The sequence below is a fragment of the Pelmatolapia mariae genome, linkage group LG2 (genome assembly GCF_036321145.2).
Source record: "Pelmatolapia mariae isolate MD_Pm_ZW linkage group LG2, Pm_UMD_F_2, whole genome shotgun sequence".
NCBI lineage: Eukaryota > Metazoa > Chordata > Actinopteri > Cichliformes > Cichlidae > Pelmatolapia > Pelmatolapia mariae.
Window position 1 is genome coordinate 17,897,392 of NC_086228.1, and position 27,437 is coordinate 17,924,828.

At 40.2% G+C, this 27,437-nt stretch overlaps 1 protein-coding gene across 2 annotated transcripts in view; it reads right to left on the reverse strand.

Annotated features, from left to right (window-relative positions):
* fgfrl1a (fibroblast growth factor receptor like 1a) overlaps positions 1–27,437 on the reverse strand; it is a 64,665-nt gene that overhangs the window by 15,961 nt on the left and 21,267 nt on the right. For both annotated transcript variants that reach the window (XM_063485542.1, XM_063485533.1), the window contains exon 3: positions 22,688–22,960. In XM_063485542.1, the coding sequence (XP_063341612.1) occupies positions 22,688–22,960 (273 nt within the window). The remainder of the gene's footprint in view (positions 1–22,687; positions 22,961–27,437) is intronic.

Here is a 27,437-nt window from a genome sequence, read left to right on the forward strand (position 1 = left end):
GTTTGTCAAGCTAAAGCCTTCTGTTTTCAGTCAGGCTTTATTCATTTTATTAAGAAAACCTGTCTCTCTATTCTGTATGTGATGGCTGTACAAAAAGACCATTCCCCAGTCCCCCGAGTTAATAATAGCACAGCTTTACTGAGAGACCAGTTCTCTGGTATAGTTTTCTTTGATTTACTTTTTTTTTTTGAGCATGCTTTGTTGTTTGGCAGTAGACTGGCGACCAGTTCAGGATGTACCCTGGAATAGGCTCCAGCTCCCCAGGAATGCTGAATTGAATAAGCAGAAGAAAATAGATGGAAGGAATTTGTTATGTTCTCAATGACTGATTACTTTTGCTTCTACTTGGTATTCATTATTATGAACCTGCAGTCAAGACCACAGTGCCTAGAAATCTGGATGAGAAGTTCAAAATATTTTAGTTTTAAAGACTCATTAAGCCCAAATACTACAGTTTGCATTGCAATTCAACTCATCTACCAATAATAAGCAATAATATAATATGCTAAAAATATTCAACTACAGCCTTTACATGCACATGACCACTGGGTTGCTTTTAGTTTATCAGTGGTGAAAAAGGATGGCACCTGTGCACATTCTGACCTTCAACTAGGCCGAGCAGGGCACCTATTTATTATTTATGCGACTGATTTAATCTAATAATGGCCACAAGATGGGCTGACGGCATTTAAAGTGGAAACCTGGGTAAGAGGGTGAAATTGCAGTCTAAAAAAAGAACTGAATGTTTGACAATGTTAAATCCCAATTTTTCAATACAGTTGTGTTAGCATACATCTTCCTCCAAACCCATCTTTTATAAGAGCCAGCAGAATAAACAACATTTGTGCTTCGGCAGTTGTTTGGCCTGTCAGTGCTCTGACCCTCTACCTAAACACACACTATCATTATAATTCAATCAGTTCAATAAGACTCTGGAAACAATGAAACCACATGTTGTGGGTTTCTGTCTTTTGTTATAAGCCTACTATTGTGGGAGATGGAATAACACCAAAGGTTACACACATTTTTGAAACTTAAATGGCGAAGAGAGAAACATCCAAAACTTCTCTTTTTACATCCGTCTGTTTCTTTTTCACAAGGTATTACACCATAGCATCTCGAGCCTGCGTTCCAAACATACTTTTCTCTCCAGCAATGTTGTTTTTCAGAATATTTATGCATAGTCTGTTGCAACTCTACACCAAAGTGATTATAATAAATGGTTAGATATACACACTGTAGCTCTAGATAAATATAGGACTGTGGATAGTCTGTGGACAGATTCTGCAGTATGGCTTGTGTTTAATATGTAAATACCAGCTCATGTAATCCTCTAAGTGTGTGGGAACAAACAAAACCCTCATCAAACACATGGCTATAAATCTGAAAGTGTCAATAAATGTGTTAATGAGTGAAAAGCCTGAGTTTAGGTCTATAACACACAGCACCTAAGAGCAGGGTTGATATTTTGACAAAACATTTCTTCTTATAGTCCTCTTTCATTTTTGTGTTAAACTTTGTAAGTTTGTAAGTGTGGCTCATTGAAAACTGTGCAAACTTGACTCTTTGAACTCCACGACCCATATCTGAAAACGTAACAAAATGCCAGTAACTGCCTGCACCGAACGACTAATTGTTTTTAGTCTAGTATTTCCACGGTCAGTTATTTACTTGGTGTTTAAGTATAATAATGTTTAGAGTTGACTGAGAGTCAATCAGCACACACATCTGATCAAGCCCACTTCCCAAATGTGAAGAAAATAGACAAAACAATAAACTGAATTCAGTGTACTTGCAGATAATCTGATGACATTTGTTTTCTCCAAATCAGATTTTTCCAGTTTAAAAGTTTAAAGATGAAGTGATAATAAAATAATGATCAGATCTTATCCAGCAAGTTTTAACTAAACTTCTGTTACCTTTCCGTCAACTTTTCTGTTCTGTCTTTTATCTCTCCTTTAGCTCGCTTGGCCAAAACCCATTTTACACAACACGTTTGCACAATTAAGATTTGCCCCCTGATACATGGTCTATAGGTAAAAGCAGTCACTTTATGTATGCATAAAGCTGTCATGTTCTCCAGAGAAAACAGTAAGTGTACACGTGTGCACATGTGTAGTTCATTCCAAAGTGCGCACACACAGACACAGACACAGATTTCCACTACTGGCTGTGCAGATGCTGTGTAGCCTTATGGAAATGATTACAACTTGTGCTGCTTTGTCCTCTATTAACAGCATGGGAGTGAGAGACAGTGAAAGGGACTGCGACAGAGAGAGAGAGAGCAAACAAGACGGGATATGACTGACTTTTTGAATAGGTCAGGAGGCAGCAGGAGAGAAAGATGAAAAGAGAGTTGGAGAGAAAAAGGCAACAGTATGGAGAGAGAGATTTATTAGCTGTATTCACAGGGCAGACACTCATACACTGCAGTTAACTTCTGCTCCGTGTGAGGAGCAACACTGGCTTAAATGACATATTAACTGCTTGTACATTTGTAAGCTCAGACTACTTAGTGGCAGGTGATCACACTGGTGACGTGTGCTAGAGGTGAAGACATTTTCCAACATGCATTAAAGTACTAATTCACGCACGCACACATAACTAATTTTTGAGCTGAAAAAAATCCTTGTATGCTCATAAGAAAAACATCTTTTGCTCTGAAATGTTTCTGGAACATTTGATCTCATTACCCCTCAAATGCAGACACACGCAGACATGCGCACACCAACACCTGATGGAGTTTCTCTTCCAGCTAACCCCATTCACTTGTCCAACCCTTTCCACTGGCCCCCGTACACCAGTTTTTTTTGTTTGTTTTTTTACGAGAGCAACTTTACGATGCTGTTTACAAATGTGACTACACGATGTGCCATCTCGGACTCTGAAATATGATGAACACACATCAATGTTCGGGAGGAAAATTGATTCCAGCTTTCTGACCTATTTGGTGTGAACAAATCCAACAGAAACACACACACAACTAATTCACGAGGCGATCTAAATATGGGGTTGATTACCTAGCATTCCTTAGCAGCATGTGTTTTAAAATAAGGGAAAATCTGAGGCGGCTCAGGGTGCATGTGTGTGAGGATAAAGGTGGGGTGACATCCAGGAAATCTTTAATTCTGATTTTGTATTTTAAAGCAAGGTAATGACTCTTAATGACTAGAGTCCCGAATGCAATGTAACTTTTTAAAGCTGGATGAATTCGAAAAGAGGTGCATATGGCAGATCATTTTGGAAACCAGCAGCAGCTACTTTTCACTTTTTCCAAACTCAGTAAGCTCCAAAAAACATTTTCCTCATTTATCCATATCAGTTCATAAGTTTTAGTGGAACAAAAATTAGCAACATTTACCTCACTATTCAGCTATGCTGCACCAACAGATACAGCTAAGCCAGCTTTTAACACAGAGCTGTGGGGTTGAAATAGAGGCACCAAAGGCATATTTTAGTTAGCTATTAAGCAAAATACGTCAGACAAAAAAACCTTTTTTTTTTATATATTACATCCAGTTTCAAATGAAACTGGGGGAAGTATTTTTTAAATACTGTAGTGGGAGATAAAGTAAGAACAATAATAACTTTATTTGCATAGCACGTTTCAAAACACAGAGTTCCAAAGTGCTTTACAGTTCAAATAAAAGCCACACACTGAAGATAAGTGAACTTGCTCAAACATACAGACACGTAATCAGCCATACCGGCAGGCATTCATTCCAAATTACACACATACATGCAAATGGTTGCAAACTATGGCCAAAAATGAAGGGGAAGGAAAGGTTAACCTATAGAAATGAGTTTTCAGCAGTCGTTTACAGCAAATAACAGAGTCAGCTGGCCTGATTGACCGAGATAGGCTGCTCGGAGAGGCTGGCTGCATTAATAAGGTCTTAGAAAACGTAAAAACAATGTTTACAATAAATCAAAGCCTTGTAAAGTTAACTGACTGGACAGTTGCACAGTTCTGCACATATTCTGCTCATATGAAGGCGGAACATCCAAAGACTATTACCAAATATACCACTGATGAACTAAAGGAACACAATGAAATAAAGGAGTTTTACCACTAAGTGTTTTTACCATCAAGGCTTTCAGAAGACTAAATAAACCCAATCGAGAGACTGAATGCCAAAAAAACGTCAAATAAACTCACAGAGAAAGCTCCCTGATCACCAGAATGAAAAAGCTGACCGCTCAGAGCTGTGTGATTTTCTCCAGCAACCATTATTCCTGCTTTCATAACCTTGTTCCCAGCTGTGTAGATTCTGCCTACCGTTGCAGCAAAAACCAAATGTGTGTAGTCTTATGGCTGATTGGAGATGTTGAACATTTCGGGCTTATCTAACCCATAATCCCCTGCTCTCCACCTTCTCTCTCTGTATTCTCTCCTCGCTGAAGTAAATACTTACACAGTGTGTAAGTTTCTGCTGTTAAGTCAAACAGAACTCTTTTGAATGAGCAGACTAAACAAAAACATTTTAAGGGGAAGCCTCTTGTATGCCAGCTTCACGTTAGAAACACAGCAAGAGGACTACAGAGCAAAGGTGCGTGCATCAATGAATGTGGTTAAGTGAGTATGTCTAACTCCGAACAGGGCTCTGTAGTTCCTGAAACTGAGCGGCCCACAGTTTGATCTTGTGCCATGAATGGGCTCTACACACTAATTACAGCCACCTGTATGTATGTGTGTGTGTGTGTGTGTGTAAGGTACGAGTAGATGCATGAGAGAGGAGGGTGACTGTATGGTCATGAATAAAGGCAACCTGCTGTTTCCACTCTGTCAACACACACACACACACACACACACACACACACACACACACACACACACACACACACACACACACACACACACGCACATTTGTAGGAAAAAACTATCATAGCATCATGCGTTGAGGAGGTAGAGGTGCTGCTTTCCACTGTTGGGTTAACCATCTGTGTGTGTGTGTGTGTGTGTGTGTGTGTGTGTGTGTGTGTGTGTGTGTGTGTGTGTGTGTGTCTGGTTTATGTCAGATCTGTTACATTCACTTGAGGCTTGGCTGTATTTCATAACCAAGCAATGGCATGTCTGAGTCTGTATGTCCAACTGTCAGTCACTCAGTAAGGTCAAGAAGAAACCAGAAAATATTCTAAAACTCATCATACGAAAAACCCAAATTTTCTGGCTACAAAGAGCGGAGTTTGACAGATTGGGAACACTCCATAAATCCACAAAATATACATTTTCTCGAACTCTGTTTTTTAACAAAAACCAATGATGTTCTTTGCTGATCTTTTAATCAAGTGCAAGTGGGCATACATGCTTTAATAGTGCAAGGAATACAGTCAGAGTACTATCTCATCAGTAACACTTGGGCAGAAAGCGACATCGGATATTTTAGTCCTTCAAAAAGCTTTCCTACTACAATGACCTTGTGGCAATAGTTCAAATTTATTTGGTTCAGATAGCTGAATATAGCATACACTTCCTAAGAACCAGCCTGCTATAAATAACCAATCACCTCTTGTTGGATAAATGTAAGTTTTGAAACTATGTAAAAATACAAAAAATTAAAATGGATTCAATAATGGAACATGCGGCCCTGGTCTACAATTTACAAAAGTAATTTCTGGTAATTTCGAATACACAAAATTAATTCTTAACAAAAATAATATAATTTCAAAGGCAGTGGAAATCATCGTCTCTGTTTTGTCTCTCTACTTTTTTCTTCATAAAAAGTACATACTTTCACTTCTATTCAGAAATCTTCAGCTTTCTAAATGTCTTTTCACTTCTACAGTGAAAAGACACATGTAATGAAATGCTTATAAAACAAAAGTTAAAAATCTGCTTAGTTGTTCTTTGTGTCAGTAACTTGGCCTAAATGTTCTTTACACAACACTTGTAAAAACACTTTTGTAAAAACCAACGCAGGATGTTACTTAACTACTTCCTGGAAAAGTCATTCATTACTTTCATGTTGCTCAGTGACATGAATGGAAGAAAAAAAATACACTTTTTCTTTCTGACCAACCAGCACGCAGATAACTGAAGAACCTTTGTAACACAAGTAACAACATAACTGTAATGTGATTACTGCATTATAAAAGTAACTTGTTACATTATTGCATTACTTAAAAATGGAATGCAATTACACTAATGCACACTTTAATCATGCGTTACACCCAACAGTGGTTTGCTATAATCTAAACTGCTGTTGCGCTCGTGTGTTTTGCCCCTCAAAGCACCCCCCCCCCCACCCACCCCCCCCCCCCCCCCCCACCCCCACCTTTTCATTTTCTTGAAAGCACAACCTGCTTGGATGAAGTTCAGACTGCATGTGTAGCTATGAGTGTCGAATAACAACAACAAAAAACCCATTGAGAACAGAAAAGCCCTTAAAATTCCCAGTTCCTATGCACCAAATCCTCAATTAGCTGATGCTTCCAGGTAACTAATTTAAGCCAGAGAGTTGGGTTTTGGCTAAAAAATGCTTGGCAATAAAAAATTGTTCCAGGAAGTAAATCCTACCACCCTACAGGCTCGCAACAGCTACAGACTTCTCAGCACTGCAACTTTTATAGATCCACTGTACCGCTGTATTATACTGTAGTGTTCCCTTTGTTCTCTATCTAACAAATCCTTTTCTAAATTAATTCATATTAAGTTTATAAGCTACAAGTTAGTGCTCTTGTCCACACTGTGTCTGAAGAATAAAGCAGGACCATAAACTCAAATTTCTCCTCATTACATGTGTTTACCACAGTGTCATTATGTATGTAATAAATACTATACTTGAAACACTAGTGAGCAGTGAATTTATATTTTTCATAATCAACGAAAGCTGTAAAGATACACATTTTCTCCTCTGTAAAATGGAGCGCACTCATGCTGCCAAAGTTCAAGTTTAATGGAAAATTATTGTACGTTTAAAAACACGAGATGTATAGTAATAATATAAAGTAGCTGAAGGTCTGTGCCATAGTTCAAATTACTTTCAAATGACAACAGCTATAGAAAACTAAATGGACTGCATCGGTATTATGGTATCATAGATGTTAAGACTAATAATGACTGGTTAATTGGTTCCAAATCAGCTTTTCAGCAAAGCTATTACATTGTTCTTGATAGTCCATTTAAATTATCACAGCGTTATAAACATCTTACATGTTCCATGTTTTTTTAGGTGAATTCTTTTCTCTAGTTAGTGTAGTGCTAACCAAGATATCCACGATATCAGCAGTCTAAGGGGTGTATGTCTACATATAAATATATATATATATATAGTTAAATTATTTCTCAGGTGGCTTACCGGTGTATCATTAATAAACCTACCTACACGTTAAACCTATAGAATAGAGTAAGGCAGAATAGTTTTATCTATATAGTGTACTGAATGTATTGAAACTTAATATACCAACATAATAATACACAATTGAGGGCTTCTACCTGTTTTCCTATTGCTGACCCCCAGCCCTAACTAAAAGGAATGGGATTTTTCCATCTGGGATCGATAGCATTTTTATTTCCTCCTCATTTCTGCTACAATGAGTCAGTAGTTGCAAAAAGATTCACCAGAATGTGCCAGACGAATATACGGTAATGAGAGTTCAGTGATATCTCTTCCAGCTGACAAAGCACAAATCCTGTCTTATTCAATCACCATTTGATATTATTTAAATACACAATATGTGATTAGCATGCTAGGTTTTTATGGAGTGTTAATAAGTGCAGATCCGTTTTGCAGCAGTTGTTTATATGTATGGTATATTTTCAGAAACTGTGGCCAGGAACGGACCATTTACCCTTGGCGGTCAGACTTAATACAACAATGAGGCCTCGGTTTAGTCATGAAAAACCAACAGTGAGGAATACATGAAGTACCTTGAGCTCCTCCAACCCCGAACATGGACTATGTCAGAGCGTAAAATATCAACAGGGTGGTGAAATAACATACAGGCACAAGTGGTTCCACACACTCACTCATAAACATCACACAGCAATGGGATTTATGAGTTCTGAAAACATACAGTAAAGGATCAAGTTTTCAATTTTCTTTGTGTGTTGGTTAATGTGAAGTACGTGGGTGTGTGTCTGTGTAGCACAAGCATCTGGCTAGGTTTATTTAGTTTTTTAAAACCTCAGTATGAAAGTAAAGTATATAATTTGTTGTTCTTACTTTTCCTTTTCACCTTTTTTTCCATCTGTGTGTTACTGTGATGGTATATAAATCTTTGTATGTGCGCTTATTCGTGTAGCTGTTTTACATCACTGTTCACACTTCGCTGATAGAGGAGCAGGGTCAAGCACTGAACACAAACGGAGATTAGCCAAAAATGGAGACGATATGGACGCCATGCAGGAATCTGGCAAACAAACAGCTGGAGTATAAAGCTGTAGCCATGATGGAAGCAATCCAGACAAGGTCAGAAATGATTCAGTGGAATTACTGAATTACTTCATGTCCGCTGCTCAGAGGGGATGACGGAGGGCCTCTGAGATAACAAAAGTGGAAACCAAGTGTGTCAATGTACTATATAGATGGGTTAAACAATATTTACCATGCATGTGAAAGGCTGCACATATGCATTGCTGTAAATGAACTGGAGCGACAAGTTTCAGCAAAAACACAGCACTAAAGAATGTGGTAGTAACAATAACAGCGTTCAAATTCGAAACATTTGTGACTAAAACACTATTCATCAATGATCTGGACAATGTGCATGACTTATTTTCCCACACACCTGTCCACCAGGTGTGCTTTACATAAGCATTAAGTCTGACTAGTTATTGTGACCAGTGACTTCACCAACTGTTCTATTTGAAACAAAAAACAAACAACCCCCCCCCAAAAAAAAATTAATTAAATTAAAAAACTATTTGAAAAACTTGTTCGAGACATTGCTTTAAAAATATACCGCAGACCAATAACTTAAATAGACACTGAGGTATATGATCTGATAGGATGCAGAAAATGCACTGGCTCTTAAAGTTGCACCAAGTCAGATATATTTAGTAATTTGCTCCAGCCTCAAATCATCCTGGCTCGTAAAACAACTGTCATCTTCCAAAAATAGATGATGTCCCCATCGATAAATTATTGCTTCCCCGCCAAGTGACGAACCTGCTGCTCAGCAGGGGGCAGAAACGCTGCAGCAGTTCCTTAAGGATGCGAAAACAGCAGCAATGTGCTTGTGTCAGTGTTAAACGACCATTATGCGTTAAAAAGCAAAAGAATAAATCTGGCTGCAAATGAAACATTTAATAAGGTTAAATGTATGTCCTACAAATTATTGTTTCTGCACCGACGGGTTTGTATTTATGCATGAAATTACCCGAGTGTGCTGAACTTGTAATTACTGCATCTGCCTTGATTTATGTGTGTGTGGGAGCCTATAAGCATACGTGCACTGTCTTTTATGTCCCCGTGTGGACAGCATTTGTACCTGGTTGTGTATGCTTTTGAGACTGTGTGTCCGTCCAGCTGCTGCGCGTGTAACCCTAGTAAACTTCAAGGCAGTGCTCTGCTCTGCAGAATTAACGAATCTCTCACATCCATCGCCACGTGCCGCCTTTGAAACAGACACCGACGGCCTCGGCTCAGCACTTTCAACTCTCAATCATTCTCTCGCTCGCCCACCCTGCTCTGCCCTGTATCAAATTATATTCCAGTCAAATATCTGCTCATTAGCAAAAGTTTTGTCCCCAATTAACCCTTTTTCTCTTCTTACATTGTTTAATTCATTTTCACAACAGGTAATAGGTGCAATCAAGGCGGCTAAGGAGCAATGAGAGGTAGATGAGGCTGAAAACAACCTTTCTACCTGGGTTTCCTCCCAAATCTCAGTTTCTACTTAAAATAGGACTTGCCTGTTGATAAAACTGATCAAAACACCTTCTTTCTGAACACTTCCATAAGAAGTAAAAACAACACATCGCTTCAAATTTGTGCAGCGAGTGAAATGAAGAGTCTACAATACATAAGCCTGGAAAGGTCTGACCGTATAAAACAATGTTCTAAGATGTTTGATGTTTGGTAAAAACCATGTGGTACTGTATGATGTGCCCTGCACCTGCTCACTTTACATTAATAATTCACTATACATTTCTCCCTTCCTCTCATGTACAATTGGGCTCCCTCTTCTACGCCCTCTTCCCAACAATGAAATTCAAGTTGACTGACAGCTATTTTGTCACAGTGGACAAACGACAAGTAAAAAATGTATTTCCTGACCAGCTGAGGGTGTTGCACCAAAAGCTAAGTTTTGAGTGCTGTGATTGCTAGCAGATTGCTGCTGTGACCTCTAGTTTGCATGGAAGATGCAGACTTGTCTCCAAACACTTGCAAACAAACCACTGAGCAGTAGCGAAACCTTAAACGTTTAATGCAAACCTGAAACAGAGAGTGTCTGTCTTCAAAGTAAAATTTATGCCTTACTGTTGAAGCAACATATTCACTTTAAATGAACAAATGGTCTCTCTGTTTCCAGTGTGAGGTGCACTTTTCACAGTGTCAGTAGCTGTTAAGTGTCATTTCCATACAAACTGTGGGCGACTGCGGTAATCTGTTAGTGAGAAAGGCAACTGCAACTGCAGCATCATATTATATCTCTTTGCAACCAATTTCACGCAGCAACAGCCAACAACATCTCACCTACACCTTTTTTCCTAGTTACCAGTGGTTGCCAGACAGTCGCTAATACAGGGGTGTCGAACTCCGGGCCTCGAGGTCTGGTGTCCTGCAGGTTTTAGATCTCACCCTGGGGCAACACAACTGAATCCTCCTGTTGAGGAGGTCATTTAGCTATTGAAATCAGCTGTGTTGGATCAAGGACACATCTAAAACCTGCAGGACACTGGCCCTCGAGGCTTGGAGTTTGACACCTGTACGCTAATAGGTGTCTAGGCCTGTGTGACTGGGGCCTTACTTGTCATCTCCTAACCTGCCAAAAACCCCACCAAGCTGGCGTTCCAATAATAACTGTAGAAATTTTTTAAGTTTGAAACCCAGAAATTACTATACCCTAACAAAGAGCCCGGTCTGTAGATCACTGCTCTGCTTACTGCTGAACTCTGCTGTGATCCGTGCTGGAATGTAACAGTCTAGCCACACTTCAAAGCGAACGCCGAACCTGTTGAGCGTGAATATGCCACAAGTGTGCGGATGAGCTTGTTAACTTTGCACAAACATGCACGTATCACTGTTTCGGCACGGATCTGCACGGGTGCTCATTAGGTGTTCCAACGTGCGTCCCCATGCTGTTGTGTATGCATTTAATTGCGTACATGCTGACAATATGTGGTTGTCTTCTTGAACTTCAAAGTTGCTGGCATGTTCTGCTGTGTGAGGCTACATGCTGAGAGGATGTCTTTGATGAACAACTATTTACAACAATGTAAAACTAACCCTCACATCACGATGCGCCGCTGGGCCATGTTTCAACATGACTCACCCCAATTCCTGCTTTGTTCAACAGTCATTCATGTTACTCAGAGCTGTTTGTGGATTAATAACAATGCAACTTTTCTGTCTACACCCAGTGGGATGCTTTCTTGCTCACCTCAAACTGTCATATTTTACTCCCCTAGAGAACATTTTAGTAGAGAAGATAATTGCATTCATTCTGTGTGTGTTCCAAGTACACGCTGTATCCCAGGACCTATTAACTACATATTGACATGCACTTCAAAGTAAAACAAAATAGCACATTTCTTTGATAGTGAATAAATTCTGCTAACAACCAGCAAAACCAGGGTGACACTGCTGGAAGCCTGTGAATGACCGAAGGACACTGAAACAGACATCTGCTGTGATCCAATCGATGCAGTATGTCGGACCGCTGTCTTTTCGACCTAATGAGGTGTCTGAAGTCATGATGCAGCAAACCATCACTAGTATAGTAAAGAGAAAGGAATCTGATGGGTTGACTGGACGTTAACTTTCTGGCTTGTTTAAATTATTTAACAAAATATCTGAGCGCAGCGGTACACACTCCTTTCTCCCTAATATTCTTACTTCTGTTTTATCTTATAGCTACTAGTAACTATTCTTTTGGTCACTAAGAGCACAATAGTTTAAATCAGGCAAATGTTGGGATGAAGCGCACACGTAAAGCTAAACGTTAACTGTCAAAGAATATTAGCCTTGATTGCAACTGTGTAGGCAGCATGGTTGCACGGTGGTTAGCACTGTTACTGCACAGCAAGAAGGTCCTGAGTTCAATTCCACCATCAGGCCGGGGTATTTCTGTGTGGAGTTTGCGTGGGTTCCCTCCGGGTACTCCGGCTTCCTCCCACCGAGATAATGCAGTTTGTGGGGATAGGTTAATTGATTAATCCAAATTGCCCATAGGTGTGAATGCGGGAGTGAATGTGAGCACGAATGGTTGTCTGTCTCTGTGTGTTAGCCCTGCGACAGACCGGCGACCTGCCCAGGGTGTACCCCGCCTCTTGCCCTATGACAGCTGGGATAGGCTCCAGCGCCCCCCCGCGACCCTGAAAAGGATAAGTGGAAGCGAATGGATGGATGGATGCAACTGTGTATAATCTTATGTCAAAGTGCTAAATTCAGTATGTTTGATACATAAACACTTACATGGCGATGAACACAGAATAAATCATAACAAAAATTTAGGCTTGAGATGTTCAGGCAAAAAAAAAGGAGGGAGGGAGGCTGATGCAGCCCTTAAATCTCCAAATATCATATACTCATTAAAATGCAAACAGCGTTAGAAAACAGCATTGTGGAGAGGAGCTTGAGGTCACGGCCACAGAGTGTGTGGCGTGTGTTTTCGTGTGAGTGTATCAGTTTTCAGGATACTGTCACACTGATCAAACTCAGGGCTGATAGCAGAGGCGCCGTAGAACCATTGCTGTATTTGCCTAAGAACCATGGGGAAAACTACACACACATCTTACCCAGAGAACAGAGAGGGGAAATGTATTGTGCATGCATTTTGGTGAAATATAATGCGGTGGAATGCTGCAAAATTATGCAAGTAACTACATGCAGACGCACACCTGATGGCTCGGAACAAAACCCGTCTGTTGAAGCTCATTTTTTGTTTAACGGTGACGTTATCTGTTTCAAATTACATGTAATTTCTTAAGATATTTCTGTCTGCGGTAATTTTCTCTAATCATATTTTTTTGTTGCTTATTTCATTCCAGCTATGCTGAACGTTTAGAAATAGGCGAGATAAAGCATTTATCCTGAAGCTTAAATAGATATGAAATAGAGGCAGCTTTAAAAAACTGTTTAGACTGCATACCTATAAACACATGACAGGAAAACACTGACAAGTCAACAAGGCTTCATCAAATCCAGATAGAGCACCAGCTTTGGGATACATAGTTCAAACTGCAATAAACATTTTGATAAGTGGAACAAGTTTTTCCACGCCTGCTGCTTTTTATTCAGCTCAATGTGAGTTGTTCTGCTGCATCCTGTCCTGCTTGCTGTCAGTGCAGTGACATCTGGAAAAGCCAGATGTAATTGCTGGAATCCGAAAAAGTGACAAAAAGAGAATAAAGGAGGGAATTGCTGAGAATAATTTGCTCTCCATGTCGTCATTAAGACATCAAAGCGAACGCAGAAGATACAGAGCCTTTCAGCGTGGACACAAATGCACTTTGGAGGAGAAGAGTAACAAACGAGGGAAGAACAGAAAAGAACAGAGGGGAAGGGAAGAGGAGGAGGAGGGATGGTGTGTGCTGAAGAACCTGTCTTTGGCTTTGATGACGGCACAACAGCGAAAGCAGCAAAAGCAGACAAAAGTTTCTAAAACTTCAAACGAAGGCTTTTTGTAGCACAGGTCTGCTCGCTCTTTCTCCCCCAGTTCTCCATTCTTCCCCTCCCTTTTCTCTTCAAACATGTCTTTGCTAATTGCCAGACCCTGTTCTGCCCTCCGCAGGCTCTCCACTCCTCTCAGGTCTATTCAGCACGGGGGTTGTTATAGAGGGAAGGCCTAATAACGTGCTCTAAGTGGACAATGGAGCCTGCGGGGCCAGCGACAAAATCCTGGTCTTAATGAGAAAAGACTCCTTGAGCGAACAAGCAGGTCTGTCAATAGACTGGCCTATTATGGAGTTACAGGGCAGGGTGGGAGGGTAGGGGTGTATGGCATTTGTGTGTTCTAAGTTATCTACACATGAGTTAATATCTATGTGATAGAAAATTAATAAATAAATAAATAAAATTAGTGTATAAAAAGGAAAAAAAAATACATGCGTCTAGGTATGTCAGCATGAATACTTGCGTATTTGTGTGTGTGTGTGTGTGTGTGTGTGCCGCTACCCCCTGAGGGTAACAATAGTTAACAGGACTAATCCTCTAGACCGTATAATGGCCACTAAGCTGTCTATTCAGAAGTTCAGCTCCCCTGCTAACTCCTCCGATCAGGCACGAATACCCACACTCAGCCATTCACTTCCCTTTCCTTCGTTCTTTGTAAAACTTTCTGAAACTTTTTTTGTTGTTGTCTTGATCAGTATATCATTTGATTCATATCACATAGCTAATCGCATATTTAAGTATTTTTAAATGGAAAATATCCTGCTTCAGTATCCCTCTTGGTTTCAGCTGTATACAGCAGTTTAAAGTATTGTTTGTCTGTTTAAACAGTATCCAGAGATACACTATTATCCAAATATTATATAACTTACATTATTCACAGATTTATTTGACATACTACATGTTAGTTATCTGTCGCGCTACTCCCTCCTCTTTCTTAATCCCTCATTTCCTCCCTTCTTCTTCCCTCCTCTGCTCCATCTTCCCCTCCTCCCAGTCATTTGTAGTGTGTGTGTGAGAGACTTCACCAATTAGTTTTTTGGAGAGGTTAACCCCACTGCTGTGAGTTTGTAGCGTCATTGTTGCTCTGTGTGAGGGGCTGCAAGTTATGCAGAGAGGGTCTCTGAAGCACCTTGTTTGCTTTCATTTGCAGGTGGGGTGAGGCTTTGGAGTGGCAGTGGGTGGCTGTTAAGTGATGGGGGTGCAGGACACATCTCCCATAAGGACCCACTCTGGAAACAGCGAGTGTCTCCTTGAGAGGCTTTGTCGATGCCTCTTACAATTGCACCGAGCTCTCCCTGCTAAATCACCTGCTCACATCTTAACTTGTTGATTCTCTAACAGCAGGCTGTGATCTCTAAATGTATCATTTGTTTGTTAAAAATGTATACATTTATCTACAGTTATCTTTTGTGGTGTCTGATGTCCAGGATGGACAGTTATCAAAAATGTAAGTTTGGATTATGACTCTTTTTTGGTTTAAAATAGAGATTAAATTGGTAATCATGCTGACATTTTCTGTCTATTCAAAGTTAAGAGGTTAAGAGCTTCCCTCAAGCTTATACGACTGTGTAAAAACTTTGCAAAACAGAGCATCTTAAATTAAAATGTTTTGTCACACAGTAATCTCTGGTTCCTATGCTTAAAGACAGTTAGATTTAAGGGTTTTAAACCCTTTGGAAGCAATTTTATGAGTTTATAACAACCAAAATCAATAAGAATTAATAAAATGTTACTGAATTTGCACTTACCTATGTCATTGGTGGTCATCAGAAGCACACAGTGCACTTATTCTTAGTACCCCATCGAAAAAACAAGATGTGGTTCCGATGTCTAGTTTGGCATAAATGTAATGCGACATGTGTTCTGTGAGTTTATTAAAAATATAGATTTTTCCAAACATTTTTTAATTGTCCATAATACAAAATGGTAGATAGGGTTTTACAGAGAAACATTTACCTTTAAGACCTTTTAAAGAATTATAACCTTAGCTCTCCACTCTTCCACTTCAAACCCAGTTTCTACAATTATATTTCGTCCAGTCTTGCATGCTTTCATTCACCTATAACTGCGTTTGCCGATATGTCCTCACCCTCCCTGCCTTTCAGATTCTCCCATCTTCTATCACTGTTGGACACGTCCGCCTTAATTGACAAACTGAGATACTTTAAAGCATCTCGCATTGTCAAATTTTCAGTTTCGTGTAGTTTTACCCATATCTGTGGATGGAGTGCACTTCATGATGTGAGTGATAGGGCATCAAATGATACATATAAAACCCTGCTACATTTCTTATTAGTCTTATATTTTTCACTCAAAGGACGCTGCTGTGCCAAAACACACAGAGAGGTAACATTACACCTCAGATTAGCTGTGGGAGAGTTGCTGTGGAAACCAAGGGTGAAAATGTGTTTGCTTTAGAGTTTTGAACAGCTGGTAAATGAAGTTAAAGTCAAATTCCTTCCTGAAACAGAATTAACAGAGCACAGAATACAGCAAAGAGCAAGACGGAGAGGATACGTAGAGGTCGAGTGCCAGTAAAACAGAAATACTCTGCATACTGAGCAGTACTGCCTTTACTCAACAGCTGTATTTGCTATTAAGTTGACTTAAAAAAAAAGCAATTACAGCATTAAATTGCTACATTATAAGTTTGTCAGAACATGTAATTTTAAAGAAAGTTACCTGCACTAAAGTTTAATGGTTTTTCCCAGCCCATTAATCTATCTGACACACGTACAGCTCTCACCTGATAACCCAACAGTAACACATTAATACAACATCTATGAATCAACCGCAATGCTAAAACTACCTTGGTAATACTTAAGCAGTCTGGATGGATACTTTGGCTCCTGTGGATCTGTTTGCTTGGGGCACACATTCTTGACTGCACTGAGATCTGTGAAGTTTGGAGGCCTGGTCAGTGCCTTGGCCTCTGAGCTGTTACCGCGCAATTGCTGTGGTGCAGCAGGGCACACTGTCCTGCTAGTTTTCCAGATTCTTCCACAATCAAGCAGATGGTGCTTTTCGAAGTTTCGGCCATATACTGTCGATACCAATATGCATTTAGCTTATACTACTAGCAGTAACTACATTAGTAGTAACAAGTGGGAAAGTGGAAGCAGATGTCAGTTTTCCCTAACTCTGAATCTAACTCTGACACACGACAGTGAGAGGAATGGGAGGATTTCATAGAAAAACTGTAATTTAAAGAGTTTTCAACCTTCAGTTAGACATACCACTTACACTCTCTGTAATCATATGAAACGTGTGCTTCACTTCAGTTTTCGGGTGGATTTTCTCCTCAAAATGAGTCACCGCTTGGGCCTCGAGAAAAAGGCTTGTTGACTGACAGATGGCATCTAGTGCGGAGAATTGAAGTCAAAGCTAGCACGGGGTATTTAAGACCCATTAGGGGTCTGTGAGAGCTTTACTTGGCGTACAATCAGTAGAGAAAAAGCCATATGCACTCACAGACACACACACACACACATGGACATACACAGATGTTAATGGAGCATGAAGGCAAACAGAAGGCAAAAGAACGAGGAGGTGAAAGACGCTCAAGAGAAAAGACGTCTCCTCTTGACTGGTAATGCTGAAGGAATCCAACTGCAGGAGGGTTTTGAGAGAAATACAAGAAGGATATTTGAGGTGGATGAAAAAAGGACGGGAAAAAAAGCAGAGAGAAGGTGACTGTGAGAAGAGTTGGTTGTAGTTTGTATGAGAAGTTAAGAGAGATAAGTATTTGTGGCTACTATTTTCCACAGACCACCTCAGTGTTAGGTAAAAGGAGATGCAGCAGATACAACTCTCCTTATCCCTAGACTGCTTTGAATGCATGTGTGACATCTCAACCTGTGAAGACAGTTTTTCCAAGACTTCCGTAGATTTTATTGTTCTCTTTTATTCTCCGGCATTGTTGACGGCTCTGTTTTCTTTTGCTGTGTCTCCCCCATGTCCATCTTCTTTCCTCCTCTTTGCTGGAAGTGAAACGAGGCAGAACGAGAGGATGTGGGACAGACAAGCATGAAATGGAGGCAGGGGCCTCTGAGGAGTGTGCGACTGTGCTGATGTCAGTTTGCATCTGTATTTTGTCCACATTTGCCGGTGACATGTGCATGTGAGGGACTGGACAAATATTTTTCTGTCCCGTCTTGTTGACATGTATATGCAAAAAGCTGCAGTAAATATATCCATGTGCATCTTAATGTTTATCTTTACAAGAAACAACAAGGTGGTAAACAGCTTTTGAAACCTGAACCCGTTCTTTCTGCTGTGTCATATCTGCCTGAACACGCACGCATACACACCAGCATGTTTACATCTCCACAGTGCCACCCTGATTTCCGGAGCAACAGCTTTGTCTACTTCACTGTAAGGGCGGCATGTTGTAACAAAAGCAGGACCAAAGAGAAAGGAACAAATGTGATGCGGAACCGCACAAAATGACTGTGACAGGCAAAGAAACAGGCGCACATACACTCTTTCAACTCTGCCCTAACTTTCTGCAACTGTTGGCCAAATCAAGCATAAGCTCATGTCATTTTTATCCTTAAATGCAAAGACTTCTGGAATACAATGTAACTTATTAAAATTGAGACTTCTTCAGTTGAGAATCTAATAAAATTATGCGCTATAATGAAACAGGTATTTCCATAAGGAGAGACAAAGGAAGGGAGCTTCTCCTGGAACCTGATCCCCTGCTATTAAGGCATCTTTAACTCCAAGAGGAGGAGGGGTAAACAGCTTGATGATTTCTGGGCTCTATCTTAAAATGACAGCTTTTTTAATGTTCTGCGCTCTTTACTGTGAACCTACTTCCTGTAAGGCCTCAAATGCTAGAGTGAACACCAACTAACCTGAACAGAAATGGTTAATTTGTCAAGTAGGTGGATGAGGTAGCGAGGGCAAGACACTGGGTTACTTGAGATTCATTTTAAGCTCTGCGCAATCACAGACACATACTTTTCTCTCTTTGCGTGTGACTCATACCAATTAAGTTGCAAACCTTGGCTGCCACTACATCCTCTCCAGATGAGGCACCAGATATCTCAATTAAAAAATCAGACATTTGAGAACACGAAATAAGAGGGGGCATCAGGATGGAGAAACTGACGGATGGCGAGATGATGTTGGTCTGCAACGTGATCTCATGTGTTAGCTTCTGGCCGGAAGACAGCTGCGGTCTCACACATGCAATGCAGTTTAATGAAGAAAGACTGAACGTGCAAAAACGAGCTGGATTTGCTGTCAAAGTGCAATCCTACCAGGAAACAAGCAGTCTCAGGCAACAATGTGAAACCATTTATTTGGTGTGCACTACCACATTAAAGTTTCATGACAAACAGGGCAGAGCTGTGTGATGTCAGGAGTTCACTGCTATTAGTGGGCTAATCCTGGCATTAAATCACCAGATTTTATTGAAGAAACTATACAATAATTTTCTAAATCAATTTTCTTCCTAGTCCTGCTTTGGTTTTTGCCATTTTTCATGTTTAATGTTGTGATTCGACTTTTCTTGCTTCAGTCTTCATTACGTAGCCACAGCTTGATGAACATAAATCATGTACAACTGTATTTATTCAAACATACATTAGGTCTAGGTTTGATATCTTTCTCTGCCTGTCTTTGCGCTTTGTTCTCCAATTATGAACAGATGTCAGCTGCTATGGTTGAGCTCTTAAATCACCACAAATCATCATGTCACCCACTTGCGAACAGACCTGCATATGCACACTGACACACACGCACGTGCTCATTAAAACTCAAAACCGCATTTTTATGCGCACATGCACTGAAAGCACGCCTAAATGCAATCATGCACGCACATACACACGACTCCAAGCCATTTCCTTCCGTCCTTTTTATGCACAGTTTCCTAATTCTGCTCCAGACATGCTTTCATTGTCATCGCATTTGGTTTAAGCTATAAATTTTCTATAATTCATTGCTCTAGTAAGAAAAAAAAAATTCACGATATGAAAAGACAAAATTAAAGAAAAGCGAATAAGGGAGAACAAAAGAGAAGAAACTCCACGAAAAGACTGTGGGAGTACAAAAGAGAAGCTTGCCTTGCCTTTTCAGTTTTTTTGAAGGTCACTGTGGTTTGCAGAGCAGAAAAAAAAAATCTTTTTTGGTTTCACTTTACTGGTGGTCCAATAAATCTTCTCACAACGACGCATGAACATACGCGCATGCAAAAGTCCTCAAATAAACAACCACACACTCACACAAACACACGCACACATTTTACTTACAAACATTTTCCAACCTACACACAATAAAAGAACTAACCCTTCAAAGAATCTTCTAATTTCCCCACATCAACAAAAGCCTGCCTTCACAAAATGCCTCTCCATGCCTTCCAACCACTGAGGCGGAGTACAGTGGGTGTTTTACGGCAATCGAATGCTAAAACATCTGGGGAAAATAGGAAACTGTGAAAATATTGATACAAATTAAACGTGGTTGGAGGAAAATGAGCCAGCTGACTGGGGGAAGGAGGAATGAGCGCTGATATTGGGTGCTAATAAGAAAAAGGTGTTAAATGATACTCTTGGTTAGAAATTGAGAGGGAAATACAATAAGATGCAGGTGTGGGCTCATTACTGTGAAACAGACCGGTCATAAGGTAATTAACACAGGACCACACAGGGGAGATGAAAGCGAACAGGAGGTGTGGTGGAAGCAAGGAAGCGAAACAGTGAGAGAACCCTTAGCAGAGCAGCCAAAGTACATCATATAGAGAAACAGGTAAAGGTCCACAGAGTAAGGTATTACAACTACTACCGCTCCATGCTCTGAGCATCCTTACCAACGTAGATTGGTCCAGCTATGAAAACAGTTTTCAGAGTCTGCAAGCCATGATCATTTTCTTTTGGTAACATACAAGTTACATTACCCCGCTTGGATTTTTAATTAATTACATTTACACCATGCATGCAAAACTCTCAAGCCAATCCTTGCTGCTCTAATGAGCTTGAAAGTCAATATATTGTATGACTGTCTACTTGTGCACAGTTTTGTATGTTAGTTTGCACATATTTGCAAATAATAGCTCTGCAATATTCTGTTAATTTAAGGAAACATTAAACACTGTAGGGGCTGTCAGTTCCTGACCTGAAGTACTTCTATTTTTGGCATGAAGATTCACTTAATTAGAGCCTAAAAATAAAGCATCTGACTGCAAACTCACAAGGAAATATCTGTATTTCTGTAGATGTGTTCACTTATCTCAACAGTTTTCCTCAACAGATGGAGTTCACTGAGTTTTAAGTGAAGACTTCAAGTCAAAAAGCCAAAGGGGTCTTGTAATCTAAGATGCTACATCTTAATGAAAGTTGTGGGACTTGAGAACTACTGCCAAAGATGCATAAAACTATACAGTTTTAAATTTACGTATGGGTGTTGATTTGCTTGTACTTTGCTTTAAGTGGTTATTTTTCCTCAAAAATAAATGTTGTAAAAGAAAGGATCCTATTCCCAAGTTTTGATGTTGTAATTCACAGGATTGGTTCTCATTAACAGTGAGACTGACAAACACATAATATATACATACATTTGCCCAATTAACTGTGCATAGCATGAATGTGTGTGTGCATATGTGAAGTGAGTGAAAGGGACAGTGAATGAGGGAGGGAAGAAGGGGGCAGCAGCTGCTTGCCTGGATGACCTCAGCGGCAGCTGTTGCCCCCCAACCCTTCCACCACCGCCCCCGCCCTCTGTATGCCAGCTTGCCTTTGAAGTTCAGGTCAAGACCGATGCAGCTTTGAATGCATACCGATAATGATTACAGGAAAATAAAAGGATATTTTCGACTGGCAATATGCAAATTTATGGAAAACTGAGACTGAAACTGTATTGTTGACACTATAACTGGAATTCAGACCTGTCATTTCAATGATAATAAAACTGATAATAAAATCTATGCTGTATCTATAGGAAGAAAATCTTGGCATATTCATTGATAGATAAAACACTGCATCATTAGGTTTTCTGCAAGTGTTGTATTATCTAAGATTTTAACCTGGCTCCTGTTAACTTTGGTACTTTTGTCCTTTTAAAACATCGAATGAATGAAGTTGCATCGGAGCATTTTACTCAACCCAGTCTTTGAAGTGCCGACGCAGTATAGAGAGTACAGCTTTAGTCAGATTCTCTGGAACACTATGCAGCCTTAATCACTCTGCTGGCATCAACTCTACTGACTGAAACCTGACACACACACACACACACACACACACACGCACGCACACACAGAGACACACACAAAATCGGGTGGCATGTGCACAAACTCGTGGAATGAAGCACGCACACACACAGACGGGTGTGGAGGTTCACCGGCACACAGACCCAGACACACGAGCAGGCAAACACAGAGGCTTGCATGTGTAAATGTACGCTGACACACTGTCCTTCCAACAGGTATTTTGTTTACATGGATAAGAGTTGAGGGAAGTGGCTATTTGAGTCCATGTACAAAAAATAAAATACACACTTGTATTTGAGCAGCAAGGTTGTCAGAGGAGTCATAGACTACTGCCTCCACATAACAGCTCACCCACCCAGACACTAACAACAATACAGCCTTCTGGGCATTGTATAGTAAAAAGAAACATGGCACAACAATGCCTCTTTTATAGTGACATTAACATTGAGACGCACACACAGATGAGGAATTTCCATGCCTCCGGACTAACAGTTTGCATCGCCTGCACTGGTGCAACTCAATTTTTACATTTACATGAAGCACAAAATGATTCATTTCGTGCTCAAACAGTTCTACTGATCAAACAGTTCAATTTTGTTTGAAAAATATGATGGACTACGTAACTTCCCAGAGAGTTTACACGTTGATGCAATTCATCCAAAGGTTCACATTGATGTCTCATGCACGAAACACTTACCTATCACAATAAGTGTGTAGTTGACATTTACGCTGCCAAACCCATTGGTGGCCTTACAGATGTAAGTTCCTGCATCATCCATCTCCACCTCCTTAATACGCAGAGCGTGCTGTGACGCCCTGAACCGCGTCCAGCCCCTGTGGATGTTGCGGCCATCTTTGGTCCACATGATGAGGGGAGGGGGGTCACCCTCCACGGGGCAGGGCAGCTTCACCGTGCGACCCAGACGTGCGCTCTGCCGATGGTTCACCCGCTCTGACACCCTGGGGGGACCTGGAGGGTAGAAGAAAAATGAAAACTTTACTACCGGTAGTAGCATCAGCAGTAAATTCAGCCTGGTTATGTAAGACATGTGAATAATTGGTATATTAGTATACTGGGCATGAATGAAGAGTGTGCAAATTGATCTATGAGAAAATGGATCATTCTGACCCCTCCAAGAAAAAGACAAAATACTACAGTTTTGAACAAATTTGTTGTTCGACAAGCTCATAAGTTAGATTATAACTTAAATACAAAATACAATCTAATTATTCAAGGAAGTTCAAGAAGTAAGTTTACTCCTTGGTAAATTTACAGTCTTAAAAGCATCCATTGGAAGCAAACACAAAGCCAATTAGTAAGTTTAATATCATTTGATATGCCACACTGACATGAAGCCAGGCATGACCTTAACCGCTCAGTAGCCGGTCTACTGTGAAACAGCACACTAGAAAAACAAAAGGGATTAAAGTAGCCTGATTGAATTGGAAAGGTGGGAGGAAATGATGGAGAGAAATGGAGGGGACAGAACAAAGAGAGGGGGGGAGAAACAGAGGAAGGAAAGAGGGAAGGTAAGAGGAGAAGCGAGGAGGAAATGAATAAGGGAATAAGGGAGTATGGAATTTAAGGGAGTAAGTCTGCGAAGAGAAAGGGAATGAAATACGAGTGAATAGGACAGGCACACAAAGAAAGACAAACAGAAACACAGAGAGGTGGAAGCAGGAGTGGCGTGGGAGTTAACTAGGTTCTGAGCATCTCTGTTTGACCTTGCATTACTCCCTTTAGGTTAAAACAATACTCTCTAAATATAGCAATAAAAACACACAATAGGCCACCATGTAGCAGACAATTTCCCAGCAAACAACAAAAGGCAATTGTAAGAAAATCCACCATTAAACAACCAACTTCAGGTCACGTCCTGTAGGTTAAACATGTAAAAGAAAGGACAAACGGCGGTCTATGATAACAGCACGCCTGACAGACATTTATCAAATCGATGTGGCCAGATACAGTTCAAACATTTCAGGTGTGTCTAATTCATTGCCCCCTTTGATACTGCTTAAATGTGTGCTTGTCAAAAAATGATTGGTTGGCTGTCGGAAACCTCTTCTTATGCTGTTTTTTGGTTGGCTTGTGATTGTGTTAAGAGGTTGTAGTTGATTTTTTGTGCAAGGGAGAAAAGGAGTAGCCTGGTGTGGGTGGTTAAGAGTGAAGAAGAAAAGGCAAAGAAGTGCAGACTGTTTTAAGTGCAATCAGAAAAGGTTATAGGGGTAATCATTATAGTAGCGATCCACTAAGAACAATGAAAGATTGACTAGTTTTATCACAGCTGGCATTCCAGTTTTTCACTTCTGTGTGGCTGGCGTGAGAAACAGGAGTGACAAGAGCCACAACAGATTATTAAGTGCGGGGCAATCCCAAAATTAAATTGGATTTTTGAACATTAAGAAAATACATTATTGTCCAGCCGTGGATCATTGGCATGCATGACATGCATAAATCATATGACTGTATTTTTAGGCTGAGTGGCATTACACAATCTATATCTCTTTATTTTCTACTAAGTGTGCCAAGTGAAAACCATGAGATGTCACAATCACTTTTATTAAAACACACTGATTGAAATACACCACAAAAACATAGTTTCCTTACCCTGTTTCAAAATATACTCTCCTCCTGCATGTTGCTAAAGTCTTTCCAGCTTTCAGTGGAAAGTGCTAAGGCTAATAAACATGTCCATCTCCAGGCGGCCAACATCTGTTTACTTGTCTCTTTTCTCATTGCCCACACCTAGACGTGATTCCATAAAAGCCAAATTCCCAATGAAGCTGTTCTTATTTATATTTATCTTTTTTTAATCTCTGGGTACGATTAAACAATCACTGAACTAAGATGACATTGTCACTGTTCAGTTCAGTCTGAATTCAGTCATTTTAGCGGTGAATGCCCGGCCATTTCCAAACCGCTACTCTGCACTGATCACAGTTTTATAGCCACTACAATCATCACACATGAAAGTTAATGCAACTCTTGTGCAGTTAAAACCAGCTTTTTTTATGTCTCTGTCAGCTGCCAGGCTGCCAGGGATGAATATGCTGCTGCAACCTGCAGACAGAGGTGTGCCTGTGGTACAAAAGCAACACCTCGTGGGGCTAAAAATGTTGCTAAATGTAGTTTGGAGCACTGAGGAAGATGCATAAGCGAGCTAGGCCTGGTTTAGTCGCTGATTCTGGGGGTGGGGCTTTGTGTGTAGAGAGTGAGAGGAGATTATGGGTTATGGAATGCAACACCAGATTTGTTTAAATATATAAACAAAAAAAAAAAGCCTTAAAAAGGCTAAGCTGGAACTAGATTCATTCCTTCACTGTGCAGCTGCAGAAGTAGGAGATGAACAAGATGAAGAAAAAAATCCTAAAGAGGTGTGAAGAGAGTTATAAAAATGGGGGAACCGTTACAGTAGTTTCTAGCTTGTGCTAACAAGGAGGGCTGTTATTTAAACATGGAAACAGGATGTGGACACAGTGATGGATGGATGGAAGTGAAATGTGTGAAAAAGACATTAGTCATACAGGTATTCAGAGGAGCCTGCTCTCCTCCAAACTCATCATTCCTGGATAGGGGAATGTGTTCGTTCATCTGTATGGCTTTCTCATTAGGGGCCCGAGAGTTCACTCTTTCTCCTTTTCCTACCCTATACATCTATTCTTTTCTTTCCTGGTAATGTGGTTACATATCGCTGGATCTTTTTGTCTGCTTTTGTTATTTTCTTCTGATATATATCTCTCTGAACACACATAAAATCCATTTTTTCTTTTCTTAGTGTGTCTGAAATATTTTCCCATCTTTCTTTTTCTTGCACACATTTACCTCTTTTGATTGGTGGCATTACTGCCACATAATCCTAATTCTCCTTTGTATTTATTTATTTATTTTTTCTTCCTCTAAATTTGTAATCTTATTCCCCTTACCTCTAAACTACTCCACTACCAATCTTTTTTCTTGTCCTTAACCCCCTCCCGTCCTCTCATTTTCCCTGACATCACTCTTTTCCTTTCTGCCACTCCACTTTGCTCACTCTTTTCCTCTTTCAGCACACTCATTCACACCATCCTCTTCGTTCACTGCAGACTCTTTTCTTTTTCTCCCTCTCCTGGCTTTTTCACATTTGCGTGCGCACACGCATACACATACACACACTTCCTCAATTTCGTCCCCAGGGTATCACAGGAACAGGACCTCTATCCAAACCTCTCAACTTTCGACAGTTAACCTCTTCTACATCTTCCTCCTCTACCTCTAAATTTTCTTCCTTCCCACTCTCTCTCTCCCCAGTGATGGGAACACACGAACAGCAGCCTCTTTTCCTCCTCCTCCTCCCCTGCTCCCAGGTCTATGACCAAAGAAAAGTCTTTTAAAATCTGTCTCTTGGGGGTGAAACTAAAGCAAGTAAAAAAAAAAAATCTTTCCTTCTTTTTCACGAGACGCAGTTCAGGTTGTCTATGTACTTCTGCACATGAGGCTCCTATTAAGTAAATGGTGAATACGCAGCTGAAAGTAGGTTTACAAAAATATAATATATAAAAAAATATATAAAACATAACCTTCAACAGGAAGAAAAGCATGTGAATTTAAATAAATATAATGCATATTTGTCTTGAATTACGACACCAACGAATGCTAACTGGGGTCAGGAGTGAATAACCATCCAGTCCAAGTCCAGTCACTCGAATAATACTGGAGGTGTGGGTTAGAGATGTGTTGATTTACAAAAAACACAATTTTACTTCACATTGACAAGAAACATCTGCTAAATTGAACCATGGCTCATAAAAAAAGGGATCCTGGAAGACTTCAACAAGAAACATTTGCTTTGCATAAAGTAACTTTAATGGATGGTAGATATTTATCACTTCACAGTTAGACAAACTGTCTATGAATGCAGAATTTAGTAATGAGTCATCTGCGATGTGCACAAAGAATTCATCTTAAATGAACGCACACTTTTAATGAGATAGAAAAGCAGCTATTTTTCAATCAAAGAAACTTCACTACACACCTGATGTTTACACTGACTGATGTAAACACAAAGTGTAAAAGATTCCTGCACACTGACACCATCCTAATGAAAAAATACTGAACAGGAAGCATCATAATTTGGGAATGCATTGTTGCCTTTGGGTCAGAAAAGCTGAAAAAAAATCAGTTTTATCAAGGTATTTTATAGCATTAGGTCACAGTGGTTGTCTGCCAGCTGAAGCCCAGTGTAGTTGAGTAAAGCAGTTGGATAGTAAGCCTAAATATTGATGTAAATTGGAAACAGACAGACTTTACTTTTAATCAGTCAGCAACATTGTAGACAGGCCAGTCAGAGCGGTGACTAGAAAGATGCTCGATGTGGACGAGGCTATGTGTATGTTGAAAAGTGGCCCAGAATAGGGAAACGAATAACAGCGGAGTTCAACACAAATTGGAAAAGCACTAAAAACAT